This window comes from Camellia sinensis, chromosome 5 (genome assembly GCF_055761805.1).
Source record: "Camellia sinensis isolate YWXY chromosome 5, ASM5576180v1, whole genome shotgun sequence".
NCBI lineage: Eukaryota > Viridiplantae > Streptophyta > Magnoliopsida > Ericales > Theaceae > Camellia > Camellia sinensis.
Window position 1 is genome coordinate 68,774,708 of NC_138965.1, and position 15,984 is coordinate 68,790,691.

Sequence of the window (15,984 nt, forward strand, 5' to 3'; positions counted from 1 at the left end):
GTGCAAAACGAGCGAGAGAGAGAGAGAGAGAGGAGTTTCTTGTTTTCATTTTCCTATTTATAAATGGATAAATTCTAATCACCAAAACTTCAAAGCTTGCAAACTCTTCTTTCCCTCCCTCTCTCATCTTGCATTGTTTGCAGCCTAGTGGCTCAAAGATCTGTTTGGTTCCAGAGAAAAACTGGGTCTACCAGTGTAACGTTTACAATCTTTATTCCCAACTTCTCTGGAAATCTAAATCGAGCGTTTACATTTTTTGTACTCTACTCTTAAATTTTGGCCATAAAAATCTTTTGTTCTTCAAGTGTTTGAGGTTTTGATTAGAAGAAGTGATTAAGGAACTTGAGTGAGTGAGTGTTCATTGAATGCTAACAGTAGCATAATAGCTCTCATGGAAGGTGAGAAAGGTGTGGAGCTGAAGGACCATAGCAATGAAGTGGTGGTCTCCATTTTGGGTATTGAAGAAACTTTGAGGACAGACAAGCAAAGTGAGGGTTTCAAGGGTTTCACATCATTAGAGTCTGAATCACCCTCTTATTCAAAAAACATTACCCCAATTGGGTCTTCTCCTAATTCTGGGTTAACGGAGCTTCAAAGTCTCAAAGCCAGAGTCCAAATATCCACACTTTCAAGCTCTTCTTCTCCAGAGATAACTAAGTCAAGTCCTACCCCAAACAAGCCTCCAAAAATCCCAGAAGAAGCTATTAGTATTACTCCACGAAGGTCACTTGCACAGTCTGCTTATTTCAAGCCGAAATCAAGATTATTGGAGCCATCTTATCCTAGCTATTCGCATTTGGTTGAAGAGAATAGCCAATTGTCACATTCAAGCTCACCTTATAGGAATTCGCCTCTCAAAACCAAAGCCAGTACTCCTAAAGAAAATGTCAGGTCAACCCCAATTACTCCAAGAACACCGCTGCTTCCTTCACCAGGAGAGGAGGAGGAGGATGATGAAGATGTCTATAAGACTTCAAATCTTAAATTCGATGAGAAAGTGGGCAAGAAATTGAAGGTCATGGTTTTACTGGAGTGGATTGCATTTGTGTGCATAATGGTTGTTTTAATTGCTAGCTTAACTGTTGACAAATTGCAGCATCATACAGTTTGGAGTTTGGAAATTTGGAAATGGGGTGTGCTGGTATTGGTAATTTTTTGTGGCCGATTGTTTACCGAATGGTTTATCAATGTTATAGTTTTCTTGATTGAAAGGAACTTTCTCCTTAAGAAGAAGGTTCTGTATTTTGTTTATGGCTTGAAAAAGAGTGTTCGGGTTTTCATTTGGTTGGGTTTGGTTCTTCTGGCTTGGGTTCTGTTGATAAACCGGGGGGTCAAGCGATCAAGGAAGACTACCAGAATTTTGAATTATATCACCAGGGCTTTGGCATCTAGTCTTATTGGGGCAAGTATATGGATGCTAAAGACTTTACTCATAAAGCTATTAGCTTCTTCTTTTCATGTCACAAGATTCTTTGACAGGATTCAAGAATCTATATTTCATCAGTATGTTCTTCAGAGCCTTTCGGGGCCTCCTTTGATGGAATATGCGGAAAGGGTTGGCAGTGCAAGGAGTGGTGGCCAATTGAGTTTCAAGAATCTGAAGAATGGAAAACAAATGGAGAAAGAAGAGGTGATTGATGTAGAGAAGCTTTATAAGATGAAACAAGAGAAGATTTCTGCGTGGACCATGAGAGGGTTGATTACAGTGATTCAGGGTTCAGGGCTGTCAACCATTTCCGATGCACTCGAGGAGAGTGTTGATGATGATGGCATTGAGCAAAAAGATAAGGAGATTACTAGTGAGTGGGAAGCAAAGGCCGCGGCTTTTCGAATTTTTAAAAATGTAGCAAAGCCAGGTCACAAGTAGGAATATTGCATTTTGAATGTTTACATGCTTTTAGTATGTTTGCTTGTTCAGGAATCATCTTAATTGTCTCATTGTTTTCATCTTTATACCATGTAGGTATATTGATGAGGAGGACCTCTTGCGTTTCATGAAAAAGGAGGAAGTGGATAACATGCTTCCAATGTTTGAGGGGGCAGCAGCAACCGGAGAAATTAAGAAATCATCTTTAAGGAATTGGGTGGTAAGATCTCTGTTTGTTTGTTCATTGAATATTAGGTTCCATTCAAGTTTTCCTTTTTCTTTTTCTTCTATAATTTACTTTGTGAATTAGTAAATAGAATTTCATCTTTCCTCTCATCCATAAAATTTAGATATGGTTTGGACTTGTATTCTCTCTGAGTGAAACAAAAATGTGAACAAAGCTGCATAACAATAGAACATTGTCATAAAAACGAATCACAATATTGACCAAAGCTACATTTTAGATGTGTATTTACTTGTTGGAAAGTTTAGTCCAATTACCAATCCTTCACAAAGAGTTTGGGGTTTAACACTAGAGTCCGTTATTTGCAAGGTTAAGGCATAAAAGAGGCCTTTACAAACTCCATTCATTGCGCAATACATTGCTCATTAATTGGTCAATCAATCAAGTCTCAGCTCCAAAAAACATAAATCAAGAGTAACTTTTAGATCAAAAGAAATCACAAGTTTCTTTTGTTGCGGATCGGGGGCACACCAGGGAACTCAAACAAGCAATAACACACAAGATTTAACGTGGTTCGGCAAGTCGCCTACGTCCACAGGCAGCGGATTCACTATATTGAACAAAATGGTAAGAATTACAACACTCTCTGTAATTCTCTCTCTCTTTGCTCTCTAAGCTCACACCTCTCTGTTATCTCAGCTGTACCTCTCAACTCTCCTTAGCTTCTCTATATATAGAGATTACAAATGCAAGAGAGAGTCTTTGAAATGAGCTGGCTGCCAGCCCATTGTTGTGCTTTCGGTGGCTTTCCAGATTGAAGCTTCACATGGCTTCTCTCATGGCCTCATGGCCAACTCACATGGCCTCATGGCTTCCCCACCATGTAGCTGGCTGCCACTTTCCATCACATGGCCAGAATCTGTAGCCAATATTCAACAAATCTCCACCTTGGCGAGGATTCTCTTATCCAACATAGTGATCGATCAGCACTGCCATGCACCCGAAGGTGCTCAGTTCCGAGAGATGTTGACCAAGTCCAAACAATGTTGGAACTTGATCCCAAAAACTACCTTTGTGAGCATATTGGCCGGATTATCTGCAGTACCAATCTTTTGAAGCAGAATATCCCCTTCATTCACAATTTCTCGGATGAAATGGAAACGGACATCAATGTGCTTGGTGCGGGCATGATGAACCTGGTTCTTTGCCAAACAAATGGCACTCTGACTGTCACAAAACACCTCAACGTGCTTCTGAACAATTCCCAAGTCTTCAATCAACCCATGTAGCCAAATAGCTTCCTTAAAGGCTTCCGTCACTGCCATGTACTCTGCCTCTGTAGTAGACAAAGCCGCCGTTGACTGAAGCGTTGACCTCCAACTTACCGGCCCTTTAGCAAGCGTAAATAAATACCCTGTTGTTGACCGGCGTTTGTCTAAGTCACCAGCATAATCTGAGTCCACATATCCTTCCAAATTCTGCCCGAGTCGGTTATCTTTCTCGAACTTCAATCCCAGATTGACCGTGCCATGTATGTACCTTAGGATCCATTTCACTGCCTGCCGGTGATCTTTTCCTGGATCATGCATATACCTGCTTACCATACTCACAGCATGCGAGATGTCAGGCCGTGTACAAACCATAGCATACATTAATGCACCAACTGCATTTGCATATGGAACCTGTGCCATATGCTTCCGTTCTTCTTCTGTGCGTGGAGACAATGAAGCACTAAGCTTGAAATGAGGGGCCAATGGTGTACTTACAGCTTTGGTTTTCCCATTGATGCCAAATCTGTCTAACACCTTTTTCAGATACTGGGTTTGTGTCAAACAAACCGTGCCCTTCTTCCTGTCTCTCTTGATCTCCATGCCAAGAACTTTCTTTGCTTCTCCCAAATCCTTCATTTCAAACTCCCTTGCTAACTGTGCCTTGAGTTTGTCAATCTCCACCTTGCTCGTAGATGCAATCAGCATATCATCTACATATAAGAGCAAATAGATGAAGGAATCGTCGGGAAGCTTACGGAAATATACACAATGATCAAATTGACTTCTTGTGTATTCTGTCTCCATCATGAACCGATCAAATCACTTGTACCACTGTCTCGGGGATTGCTTCAATCCGTACAATGATTTGTTCAGCTTACAGGCCCAATTCTCTTTTCCAGCAATTTTGAAACCATCTGGCTGGGACATGTATATCTCCTCTTCAAGATCTCCATGTAAGAAGGCAGTTTTGACGTCGAGTTGGGCGAGCTCGAGATCAAACTGTGCAACCAAAGTAACAAGATGCGAATAGACGTGTGCTTCACAACAGGTGAGAATACCTCATTGTAGTCTATTCCTTCCTTCTGAGCATAGCCTTTAGCTACCAATCTAGCTTTGAATCTGATGTTGTCTCTGCCTGGAATGCCTTCCTTCTTGGTGTAAACCCACTTACACCCAATTGCTTTCTTGCCTTTTGGAAGTTGCACCAACTTCCAAGTCTGGTTCTTGTGAAGTGACCCGATCTCTTCATCCATAGCCTCCTTCCATTTGACACTTTCTGCATTATGCATGGCTTCTTTGAAAGTGCACGGAACATTGTCTTCAATGATTGGAAGTGCATAGGCTACCATATCGGTCATCCAACTGGGTTGCTTAGTAACCCTTTTTCCTTTCCTGATTGCAATGGGTTCTGATTGTTGCGGAGCCTCTGGATCTTCATTTTCATCTGAACTCTCTTCAGAGCTATCCTCTGAGACTTCTTCAGGATGGTTGATTGGCTGACTAGTCTTTGCTGGAGTCTCAAACTCCACCTGCACTGACTTCTTCAATGCTTCCTCATTCTGTTGAGGATCTGGTTGCTTCAGCATTGCAGACTCATCAAAGGTAACGTCTCTTCTGATGAGAACTTTCTTTGATTCAGGGCACCACAGTCTGTATCCCTTGACACCGGCACCGAAGCCCAAGAAGATGGCTTTCTTGGCTCTTGGATCCAACTTAGATTCTGTAACATGAAAATATGCTGGACATCCAAAGATACGTAACTGATCATAATCAGTAACTGGGACTCCTGACCATACCTCCATGGGAGTCTTCCCATCTAATGCTACAGTAGGTAGTCTGTTGACAAGATGACGAGCATAGTTCAATGCCTCGCCCCAAAATGCCTTGCTCAATCCAGACTGTGACAGCATACACCGGACTTTCTCCACCAAAGTGCGGTTCATGCGTTCTGCAACTCCATTCTGCTGCGGTGTTCCAGGAACTGTGAAATGTCTCACTATCCCTGCATTCTGGCAAACCTCAAAGAAGGGATCTGATGTATATTCTCCACCATTGTCAGATCTGAGCTTCTTGATCCGTCTGCCTGTCTGGGTCTCAATCATCTTCTTCCACGTAAGAAAGATGTCTAAGACTTCATCTTTGTGTTTCATTGTATAAATCCAAACTCTTCTAGAGAAATCATCAATGAACGACACAAAGTAGTGTTTACCTCCCAACGAAGCATTCTTGGAAGGACCCCATACGTCGGTGTGGACGTAGGCTAGAATCCCTTTGGTACGGTGAATTGCAGTACCAAACTTGATTCTTGTTTGCTTGCCCAATACACAATGCTCGCAGAACTCAAGCTTCCCCGTCTTGGCGCCTTTCAACAGGCCTTGCTTTACCAACCCTTGTAAAGCCTTCTCACCGACATGCCCTAGGCGCATGTGCCAAAGTTTGGAAGTGTCTGATGCATCATCTTCTGAGCTGGAACTGGTGGAGACAGCCACTCTCCCTGTGACTGTAGAGCCATCTAGGAAATATAAATTTCCCTGTCGAGTACCCTTCATTGCAACCAATGCTCCTCGAACAACTTTAAGGACTCCACCTTCCATGGTTACTCTGTAACCTTTGGAGTCTAAAACTCCCACTGAGATGAGATTCTTGGTTAGATCTGGTACATACCGTACATCTTCAAGAATTCTGATTGTTTCATCTTGGATCTTCTGTTTAATTGTTCCAATCCCCTTTGTCTGGCAAGCTTGGTCGTTGCCCATCAGCACAACTCCTCCATCGAACTCTCGTAAGCTCGAGAACCACTGCTTGTTAGGACACATATGGAATGAACATCCGGAATCTATTATCCATTCATCAGACTGGCCATATGATGAAACTGTGAAGGCTCCTCCTTCATCATTATCTCCATCTCGTGCAATATTTACCTTCTCTTCTGTCTTGTCTTTATTTGGACAATCTTTTGCCCAATGCCCCTTCTGGCGACAAGCTGCACACTCGTCTTTTGCAAGACGTCTTTTGTCTGAAGGTTTCCCCCTGGATTTTGAGCGAGACTTTCCTCGCCCTGTATTTCTTCTGTTATTTGTTCTGCCTCTGACTGTTAATGCCTCGGATGTTGAGTCCCTGTTTGCAGACTTATCTTTCCTTCTGAACTCATTGTTCACCAAGGCGTTTGCAACATCAATATACTTGATATTCTCTTTACCGTACAGTAAAGTAGTAGTGATATGATCATACGAGTCAGGCAAAGAATTTAACAATAACAGTGCTTTGTCTTCATCACCAACTTGATCATCCAAATTCTTCAAATCCGTAATAATTTTGTTGAAGTTATTTAGGTGTTCGTTCATCGAAATACCTTTAATGTAGTCGAAACGAAACAACCTCTTCCTCAAGTAGAGCCGGTTCTCAATGCTCTTTGTCATGAACTTATCTTCCAGCGCCTTCCAAAGCTTCTTCGCAATATCATATTCTGTAAAGGCATACTTCTCCTCTTTTGCAAGGCAAAGTCGGATGGAACTGCAGGCCAGGAGATTCACCCTCTCCCATTCTATCTCGTCCAAGTCATCTGGTTTGTCTCCCAGAGTGAAGTGCAGGTTCATTTGGACAAGCATATCCTTAACTTCGCATCTCCACATGTCGAAGTTGCTGCTTCCATCGAACTTCTCTACCTTGAACTTGGCATGGGACACCGGGGTCCAATGCCTAGAAGTGCTTGTACTGGCTGAATTACTTACGGACTCGGTTGATCTAGATTCTGCCATTTTTTAGAAACTTCAATTCAAAAAACTGACCGTACAGATGTGTCCGGAATACTCCAAATAGTTGGTATCAGAGCTCGAGTTGCGAAAAATCGAATTTTTCCCGAAAGTGCCCAGATTTCGAAGTGCTCAAAATCCACTTTTGACCATACCAGGAGGAAGAACTCTCCGAGAGGAGTCCAGAACTATAAAGCAGACACCCAACGGAGGCCGGACGCGCTCTCACGCGCCTCTGGAAGTTTGCGCGTGAGGCCTAGTCGCTGCACGCGCCCCCACGCGCCGTGAAGAGAGTCGGCGCGTCGGCCCAGTCTCATGTACGCGCCGCACGCGCTTTCAGAGGTAGACGACGCGTGCGTTCACGCGCAGACACGCGCCGCACGCGCCCGCACCAGCCGACGTCATCAGCCGATCGAAGCCGAGCCGTTGAGCCGGAGCCGCGTTGACCAAGCCTGAGCTGTTGACCGAGCCGTTGACTGAGCCGCTGACGTCAGCCAGACGCCAGCCGAACCGGAGAAAAATCTGGTGCATCTCAGCGCACCAGATTCTGCAGATCTGACCCGTCCAAAGTGTTTTTGCCAGATCGGAGCCATTCGGAGTCCGTTTTTGACGATCCAATAGTGCTTCCCAACTATTTGGAGTATTCTGGACACATCTGTACGGTCAGTTTTTTGAATTGAAGTTTCTAAAAAATGGCAGAATCTAGATCAACCGAGTCCGTAACTAATTCAGCCAGTGCAAGCACTTCTAGGCATTGGACCCCGGTGTCCCATGCCAAGTTCGAGGTAGAGAAGTTCGATGGAAGCAGCAACTTCGGCATGTGGAGATGCGAAGTTAAGGATATGCTTGTCCAAATGAACCTGCACTTCACTCTGGGAGACAAACCAGATGACCTGGACGAGATAGAATGGGAGAGGGTGAATCTCCTGGCCTGCAGTTCCATCCGACTTTGCCTTGCAAAAGAGGAGAAGTATGCCTTTACAGAATATGATATTGCGAAGAAGCTTTGGAAGGCGCTGGAAGATAAGTTCATGACAAAGAGCATTGAGAACCGGCTCTACTTGAGGAAGAGGTTGTTTCGTTTCGACTACATTAAAGGTATTTCGATGAACGAACACCTAAATAACTTCAACAAAATTATTACGGATTTGAAGAATTTGGATGATCAAGTTGGTGATGAAGACAAAGCACTGTTATTGTTAAATTCTTTGCCTGACTCGTATGATCATCTCACTACTACTTTACTGTACGGTAAAGAGAAGATCAAGTATATTGATGTTGCAAACGCCTTGGTGAACAATGAGTTCAGAAGGAAAGATAAGTCTGCAAACAGGGACTCAACATCCGAGGCATTAACAGTCAGAGGCAGAACAAATAACAGAAGAAATACAGGGCGAGGAAAGTCTCGCTCAAAATCCAGGGGGAAACCTTCAGACAAAAGACGTCTTGCAAAAGACGAGTGTGCAGCTTGTCGCCAGAAGGGGCATTGGGCAAAAGATTGTCCAAATAAAGACAAGACAGAAGAGAAGGTAAATATTGCACGAGATGGAGATAATGATGAAGGAGGAGCCTTCACAGTTTCATCATATGGCCAGTCTGATGAATGGATAATAGATTCCGGATGTTCATTCCATATGTGTCCTAATAAGCAGTGGTTCTCGAGCTTACGAGAGTTCGATGGAGGAGTTGTGCTGATGGGCAACGACCAAGCTTGCCAGACAAAGGGGATTGGAACAATTAAACTGAAGATCCATGATGGAACAATCAGAATTCTTGAAGATGTACAGTATGTACCAGATCTAACCAAGAATCTCATCTCAGTAGGAGTTTTAGACTCCAAAGGTTACAGAGTAACCATGGAAGGTGGAGTCCTTAAAGTTGTTCGAGGAGCATTGGTTGCAATGAAGGGTACTCGACAGGGAAATTTATATTTCCTAGATGGCTCTACAGTCACAGGGAGAGTGGCTGTCTCCACCAGTTCCAGCTCAGAAGATGATGCATCAGACACTTCCAAACTTTGGCACATGCGCCTAGGGCATGTCGGTGAGAAGGCTTTACAAGGGTTGGTAAAGCAAGGCCTGTTGAAAGGCGCCAAGACGGGGAAGCTTGAGTTCTGCGAGCATTGTGTATTGGGCAAGCAAACAAGAATCAAGTTTGGTACTGCAATTCACCGTACCAAAGGGATTCTAGCCTACGTCCACACCGACGTATGGGGTCCTTCCAAGAATGCTTCGTTGGGAGGTAAACACTACTTTGTGTCGTTCAATGATGATTTCTCTAGAAGAGTTTGGATTTATACAATGAAACACAAAGATGAAGTCTTAGACATCTTTCTTACGTGGAAGAAGATGATTGAGACCTAGACAGGCAGACGGATCAAGAAGCTCAGATCTGACAATGGTGGAGAATATACATCAGATCCCTTATTTGAGGTTTGCTAGAATGCAGGGATAGTGAGACATTTCACAGTTCCTGGAACACCGCAGCAGAATGGAGTTGCAGAACGCATGAACCGCACTTTGGTGGAGAAAGTCCGGTGTATGCTGTCACAGTCTGGATTGAGCAAGGCATTTTGGGGCGAGGCATTGAACTATGCTCGTCATCTTGTCAACAGACTACCTACTGCAGCATTAGATGGGAAGACTCCCATGGAGGTATGGTCAGGAGTCCCAGTTACTGATTATGATCAGTTACGTATCTTTGGATGTCCAGCATATTTTCATGTTACAGAATCTAAGTTGGATCCAAGAGCCAAGAAAGCCATCTTCTTGGGCTTCGGTGCCGGTGTCAAGGGATACAGACTGTGGTGCCCTGAATCAAAGAAAGTTCTCATCAGAAGAGACGTTACCTTTGATGAGTCTGCAATGCTGAAGCAACCAGATCCTCAACAGAATGAGGAAGCATTGAAGAAGTCAGTGCAGGTGGAGTTTGAGACTCCAGCAAAGACTAGTTAGCCAATCAACCATCCTGAAGAAGTCTCAGAGGATAGCTCTGAAGAGAGTTCAGATGAAAATGAAGATCCAGAGGCTCCGCAACAATCAGAACCCATTGCAATCAGGAAAGGAAAAAGGGTTACTAAGCAACCCAGTTGGATGACCGATATGGTAGCCTATGCACTTCCAATCATTGAAGACAATGTTCCGTGCACTTTCAAAGAAGCCATGCATAATGCAGAAAGTGTCAAATGGAAGGAGGCTATGGATGAAGAGATCGGGTCACTTCACAAGAACCAGACTTGGAAGTTGGTGCAACTTCCAAAAGGCAAGAAAGCAATTGGGTGTAAGTGGGTTTACACCAAGAAGGAAGGCATTCCAGGCAGAGACAACATCAGATTCAAAGCTAGATTGGTAGCTAAAGGCTATGCTCAGAAGGAAGGAATAGACTACAATGAGGTATTCTCACCTGTTGTGAAGCACACGTCTATTCGCATCTTGTTAGCTTTGGTTGCACAGTTTGATCTCGAGCTCGCCCAACTCGACGTCAAAACTGCCTTCTTACATGGAGATCTTGAAGAGGAGATATACATGTCCCAGCCAGATGGTTTCAAAATTGCTGGAAAAGAGAATTGGGCCTGTAAGCTGAACAAATCATTGTACGGATTGAAGCAATCCCCGAGACAGTGGTACAAGTGATTTGATCGGTTCATGATGGAGACAGAATACACAAGAAGTCAATTTGATCATTGTGTATATTTCCGTAAGCTTCCCGACGATTCCTTCATCTATTTGCTCTTATATGTAGATGATATGCTGATTGCATCTACGAGCAAGGTGGAGATTGACAAACTCAAGGCACAGTTAGCAAGGGAGTTTGAAATGAAGGATTTGGGAGAAGCAAAGAAAGTTCTTGGCATGGAGATCAAGAGAGACAGGAAGAAGGGCACGGTTTGTTTGACACAAACCCAGTATCTGAAAAAGGTGTTAGACAGATTTGGCATCAATGGGAAAACCAAAGCTGTAAGTACACCATTGGCCCCTCATTTCAAGCTTAGTGCTTCATTGTCTCCACGCACAGAAGAAGAACGGAAGCATATGGCACAGGTTCCATATGCAAATGCAGTTGGTGCATTAATGTATGCTATGGTTTGTACACGGCCTGACATCTCGCATGCTGTGAGTATGGTAAGCAGGTATATGCATGATCCAGGAAAAGATCACCGGCAGGCAGTGAAATGGATCCTAAGGTACATACATGGCACGGTCAATCTGGGATTGAAGTTCAAGAAAGATAACCGACTCGGGCAGAATTTGGAAGGATATGTGGACTCAGATTATGCTGGTGACTTAGACAAACGCCGGTCAACAACAGGGTATTTATTTACGCTTGCTAAAGGGCCGGTAAGTTGGAGGTCAACGCTTCAGTCAACGGCGGCTTTGTCTACTACAGAGGCAGAGTACATGGCAGTGACGGAAGCCTTTAAGGAAGCTATTTGGCTACATGGGTTGATTGAAGACTTGGGAATTGTTCAGAAGCACGTTGAGGTGTTTTGTGACAGTCAGAGTGCCATTTGTTTGGCAAAGAACCAGGTTCATCATGCCCGCACCAAGCACATTGATGTCCGTTTCCATTTCATCCGAGAAATTGTGAATGAAGGGGATATTCTGCTTCAAAAGATTGGTACTGCAGATAATCCGGCCGATATGCTCACAAAGGTAGTTTCTGGGATCAAGTTCCAACATTGTTTGGACTTGGTCAACATCTCTCGGAACTGAGCACCTTCGGGTGCATGGCAGTGTTGATCGATCACTATGTTGGATAAGAGAATCCTCGCCAAGGTGGAGATTTGTTGAATATTGGCTACAGATTCTGGCCATGTGATGGAAAGTGGCAGCCAGCTACATGGTGGGGAAGCCATGAGGCCATGTGAGTTGGCCATGAGGCCATGAGAGAAGCCATGTGAAGCTTCAATCTGGAAAGCCACCGAAAGCACAACAATGGGCTGGCAGCCAGCTCATTTTCTTGCATTTGTAATCTCTATATATAGAGAAGCTAAGGAGAGTTGAGATGTACAGCTGAGATAACAGAGAGGTGTGAGCTTAGAGAGCAAAGAGAGAGAGAGAATTACAGAGAGTGTTGTAATTCTTACCATTTTGTTCAATATAGTGAATCCGCTGCCCGTGGACGTAGGCGACTTGCCGAACCACGTTAAATCTTGTGTGTTATTGCTTGTTTGAGTTCCCTGGTGTGCCCCTGATCCGCAACACATCTTTTAATTTTAAGGGTTGCTTTTTTATTTTTGTAAGGATTGATGCACGCTTTGAAAACTGCATTTGTCTTAGTGTGATTGAGTTTTCATTTTTTATTTTTTATTTTAAAGAATAAATCTAGAAAAATTGGTAAATAAAATGAAAAAATAAAGGACGAATTACACTAATGGTCCCTATAGTTTGGATTTTGTGTCACTTTGGTCTCTGACTTTTCCACTGTGACACATTTGACCATAAATTTTAAATCTTGTTCCAAATAAGGACAATTAAAGATACTATTGCTCAATTTTAAGAGCAAAGTCGTCAATTTGATTAAATATAAACTAATTTGACAAAAATAAATGTCAAAACAATATTTTAAATTTTTAAAAATGATTTCTATCTACTAAATATAAAATTATGTAAAATTGATCAATTTTTTAGGCATTTATTTATTTATTTTACTAGATTTTGTTATGTGTTTGGATGATGGTCATCTAATGAGTGGTTATTTTTATTTTCATTAAATTAGTTTCTATTTTTTCAAAAGTCAAATATGACGATAACTTTAATATCATTATTAAACCAATTTAGTAAATCAAAAAAAATCCAAAACTAAGAACATTTCATATATTAAATATATCAATTACACATTAAAAGTCTAACAACCACCCATTACATGACCATCATTCAAACACATAATAAAAATTAATTTGATAAATAAATAAATAAATAAATATCTAAATGATTTATTAATTTTACATAATTTGATCTTTGGTGAGTAGAAATTATTTTTAAAAATTCAAAAATATTTTTTTGATATTTATTTTTGTCAATTTAATTTATATTTTATCAAATTGACAAATTTGTCCTTGAAATTGAGCAATGGTATCTTCAATTGTCGGATCAAATGCTTCACAATTGAAAAGTTAGGGATCAAAGTGACACGACCCCAAACTATAGGGACTGTTAGTGTAATTCACCCAAAAATAAAAACGCTTAACACTATCATGTGATTCTCTTTTTTGCGGAAATCCCTATTTTTTTTTTTTTGGGTTTTAACTTTTGTCAAACTAGTTTCTATTTTTTGAAGAAAAAAATAGTCTAAAACCTCAACCAAACGTAGTGTTTCTAGATGATCCTTATTGAGCGTAGTCTCTTAACATAATAATAAAAGGGGTAAATGTTTGCATGGCTTTTTGGCTGAAATGAAGTATATGCCTGCTCCTTTTGGTTAAAAAACATGAGCAAAGAACCAAGAAACACCATTTTTTTGTATCCACTTCATATAAATGGATAGAAAGCTGTGGTGGGCTGGGATTTTTTTAATTTTTTGCTCTAATGAATTAGTCTTTGCCTGCAGGTGAATGTCTACAATGAACGGAAAGTACTGGCTCATTCCCTGAATGATGCTAAAACAGCCATTGAGGAGCTGAACAAAATTTCATCAGGAATTATACTTGTGGTAATCATTATTGTGTGGTTACTTTTGATGGGATTTGCAACAACCGAAGTGCTTCTTTTTATTGGATCTCAGCTTTTACTCTTGGCATTTATGTTTGGCAACACCTGTAAGACTGTATTTGAAGCCATCATATTTGTATTTGTGATGCACCCGTTTGATATAGGGGATCGTTGTGTCATTGATGGGGTACAGGTAACTAACTCCAGCCTAGAATACTTGTGTTTATAGTTTTAAGGTTAATTTGGTTAATTTATCCTAGTATATTGAAATTTCACAGATGATCGTTGAAGAGGTGAACATTTTGACCACAATCTTCTTGAGATATGACAATGAGAAGATAATCTATCCGAATTCAGTTTTGGCTACCAAACCAATCAGCAATTTTTATCGAAGTCCAGAGATGAGTGATTCTGTGGAGTTTTCTGTTGATGTTTCAACTTCAGCTGAGAGTATTGTGGGTCTCAAAGCTAAAATAAAAGCGTATGTAAACTGCATTCTTTTGGGTCTCTTAAATGTCTACTTGTACAACAATGAAACTAAACTTAATGACTGAAATATATCAATGTCATCATCTTCATAAGCCGTTTTACCTCTCAAAGTCACTTGATTATGAGGTATTATTTCAGAGGCAGCTATATTAACGTGTAGTCTGTTGAAGCTAGACTTTCAAATTTTCAAACTTCATTCTCATTCCTTTTTGTGTTTACTTCTATTATTACTATTGTTATGTTTGTTGTTGTTATTATTAATGTTTTCATTTTATTGTCATGGTGGTTAACATTTTTGTTGTTGTTGTTTAATAAGAGTTTGACAAAAAAGAAAAAAAGAGCAGGAATTTAGTGTATATAAATTGATGGTTCTACATTAACCTGCTAGCACTCACATGTTCCCTGTAAAAATGATGAAAACAATTTTAAAATTCATATTTTTGTTAGAGTGGGTAACGTTTTTCTTTTTTCTTGTTTTTATATTGTTTTCCCAATTAGATACTATCTTAAATAAACAATTTTGTGGGTACTTTCAGGTACTTAGAGAGCAAGCCTCAGCATTGGCGTCCAAACCACAGTGTGCAAGTTAAGGAGATTGAGGATGTTAACAAGATGAAAATGGGTCTCTACGTTACTCATACCATAAACTTTCAGAATTATGGGGAGAAGAGCAACCGAAGATCTGAGCTAGTATTTGAACTAAAGAAAATCTTTGAGGAGCTTGGTATCAAATATCATCTTCTTCCTCAAGAAGTTCATGTCAGCTATGTTGAGTCTAAAGGCCCAACATTTACAAATGCTTCACGGTGATAAGCATTCTGCTAGGATGAGAATATTCCTACTCTCTCTGGCAAGTATGTGCCTTCACTCTGTACTTCTAGATTTCAGGTTACTCAATCAAGCTCTACTTGCTAAAAAAATGTTGGTGACTTATGACTCGAAATCCTTTTTGTTGCAAAATTTACACCCTAAATGCTCTTCATCCTAATCCTCAATCATCTTAGGCATGGAAAATCCTACTTTAGGGCTGTAATCTTATGAAGCAAGATTCTAAATAGTGGGTTGGCAATGGCAACAACATTCAAATGTATGAGGATAGATAGATCCCAGGTGTAGAAGAACCTCTGCATAAAAAATTGTCACGACCCAAACCCGCCCCTATGGGTTTAGCACCGTAATCGGCCAGTAATCCGAGATTACCGAAGGCCTGCTTAACAGTAAGACAGTAAAACAAAGTACAGGGGCCTGGCGGAAGCCAATACAGTAAATAAACAATGTCCAATGAGCTGTGACAGTCTGTATGCCAAAAAGACTTTTCATATATATATATATATACAGTGCAGAACAGTATGTACAACATTTATAATTATCTAGACCAGGGACCTAATCCCTATGAAGCAGTACTGTAACAGTCTATACAGTCTACAAAACAGTTACAGAGACAGACGGGGAAAAATTAAAACACCCCTAAGCCATAGCTTGACAAGCTCGGAACCTCGCAGTGAGGCACAGTGGTTGGCTTGACAAAACTGGAGCTTACCCCGACGCTACTAGCCGCGGTCTAGTGCCTGTACACCTACATATATATATGAGTAGTGAGTTAAAGCCCAGTGAATAACATAATGCGTAAAGAGGTTTAGAATGAATGTCCTTACAGTAATGAAATTACAGTAATGAAAACAGTTCATTAAATCAGTATTTCAGTCGTTCAGTCAGTACAGTCATATGTGATACATCCATTAGCATAACAGTACAGTAAACAGTAGGTCTA

At 41.3% G+C, this 15,984-nt stretch overlaps 1 protein-coding gene across 1 annotated transcript; it reads left to right on the forward strand.

The window, feature by feature from the left end:
* Nucleotides 1-15,198, forward strand: LOC114276908 (mechanosensitive ion channel protein 10). Its single transcript, XM_028218749.2, has 5 exons — nucleotides 1-1,863; nucleotides 1,964-2,087; nucleotides 13,624-13,917; nucleotides 14,003-14,205; nucleotides 14,750-15,198. The coding sequence occupies exons 1-5, from the start codon at nucleotides 392-394 to the stop codon at nucleotides 15,021-15,023; spliced, it is 2,367 nt and encodes a 788-aa protein (XP_028074550.2). The 5' UTR covers nucleotides 1-391; the 3' UTR covers nucleotides 15,024-15,198.
* Nucleotides 15,199-15,984: the final 786 nt, after the last annotated feature.

What these genes read in the sequence shown, in the direction of transcription:
- LOC114276908 (XM_028218749.2), top strand. Translation starts at nt 392, where the DNA reads ATGGAAGGTGAGAAAGGTGTGGAGCTGAAGGACCATAGCAATGAAGTG. An exon ending in CATCTTTAAGGAATTGGGTG is followed by an intron (nt 2,088 to 13,623) that starts GTAAGATCTCTG and finishes CTTTGCCTGCAG; the next exon opens with GTGAATGTCTACAATGAACG. An exon ending in CTCAAAGCTAAAATAAAAGC is followed by an intron (nt 14,206 to 14,749) that starts GTATGTAAACTG and finishes GGGTACTTTCAG; the next exon opens with GTACTTAGAGAGCAAGCCTC.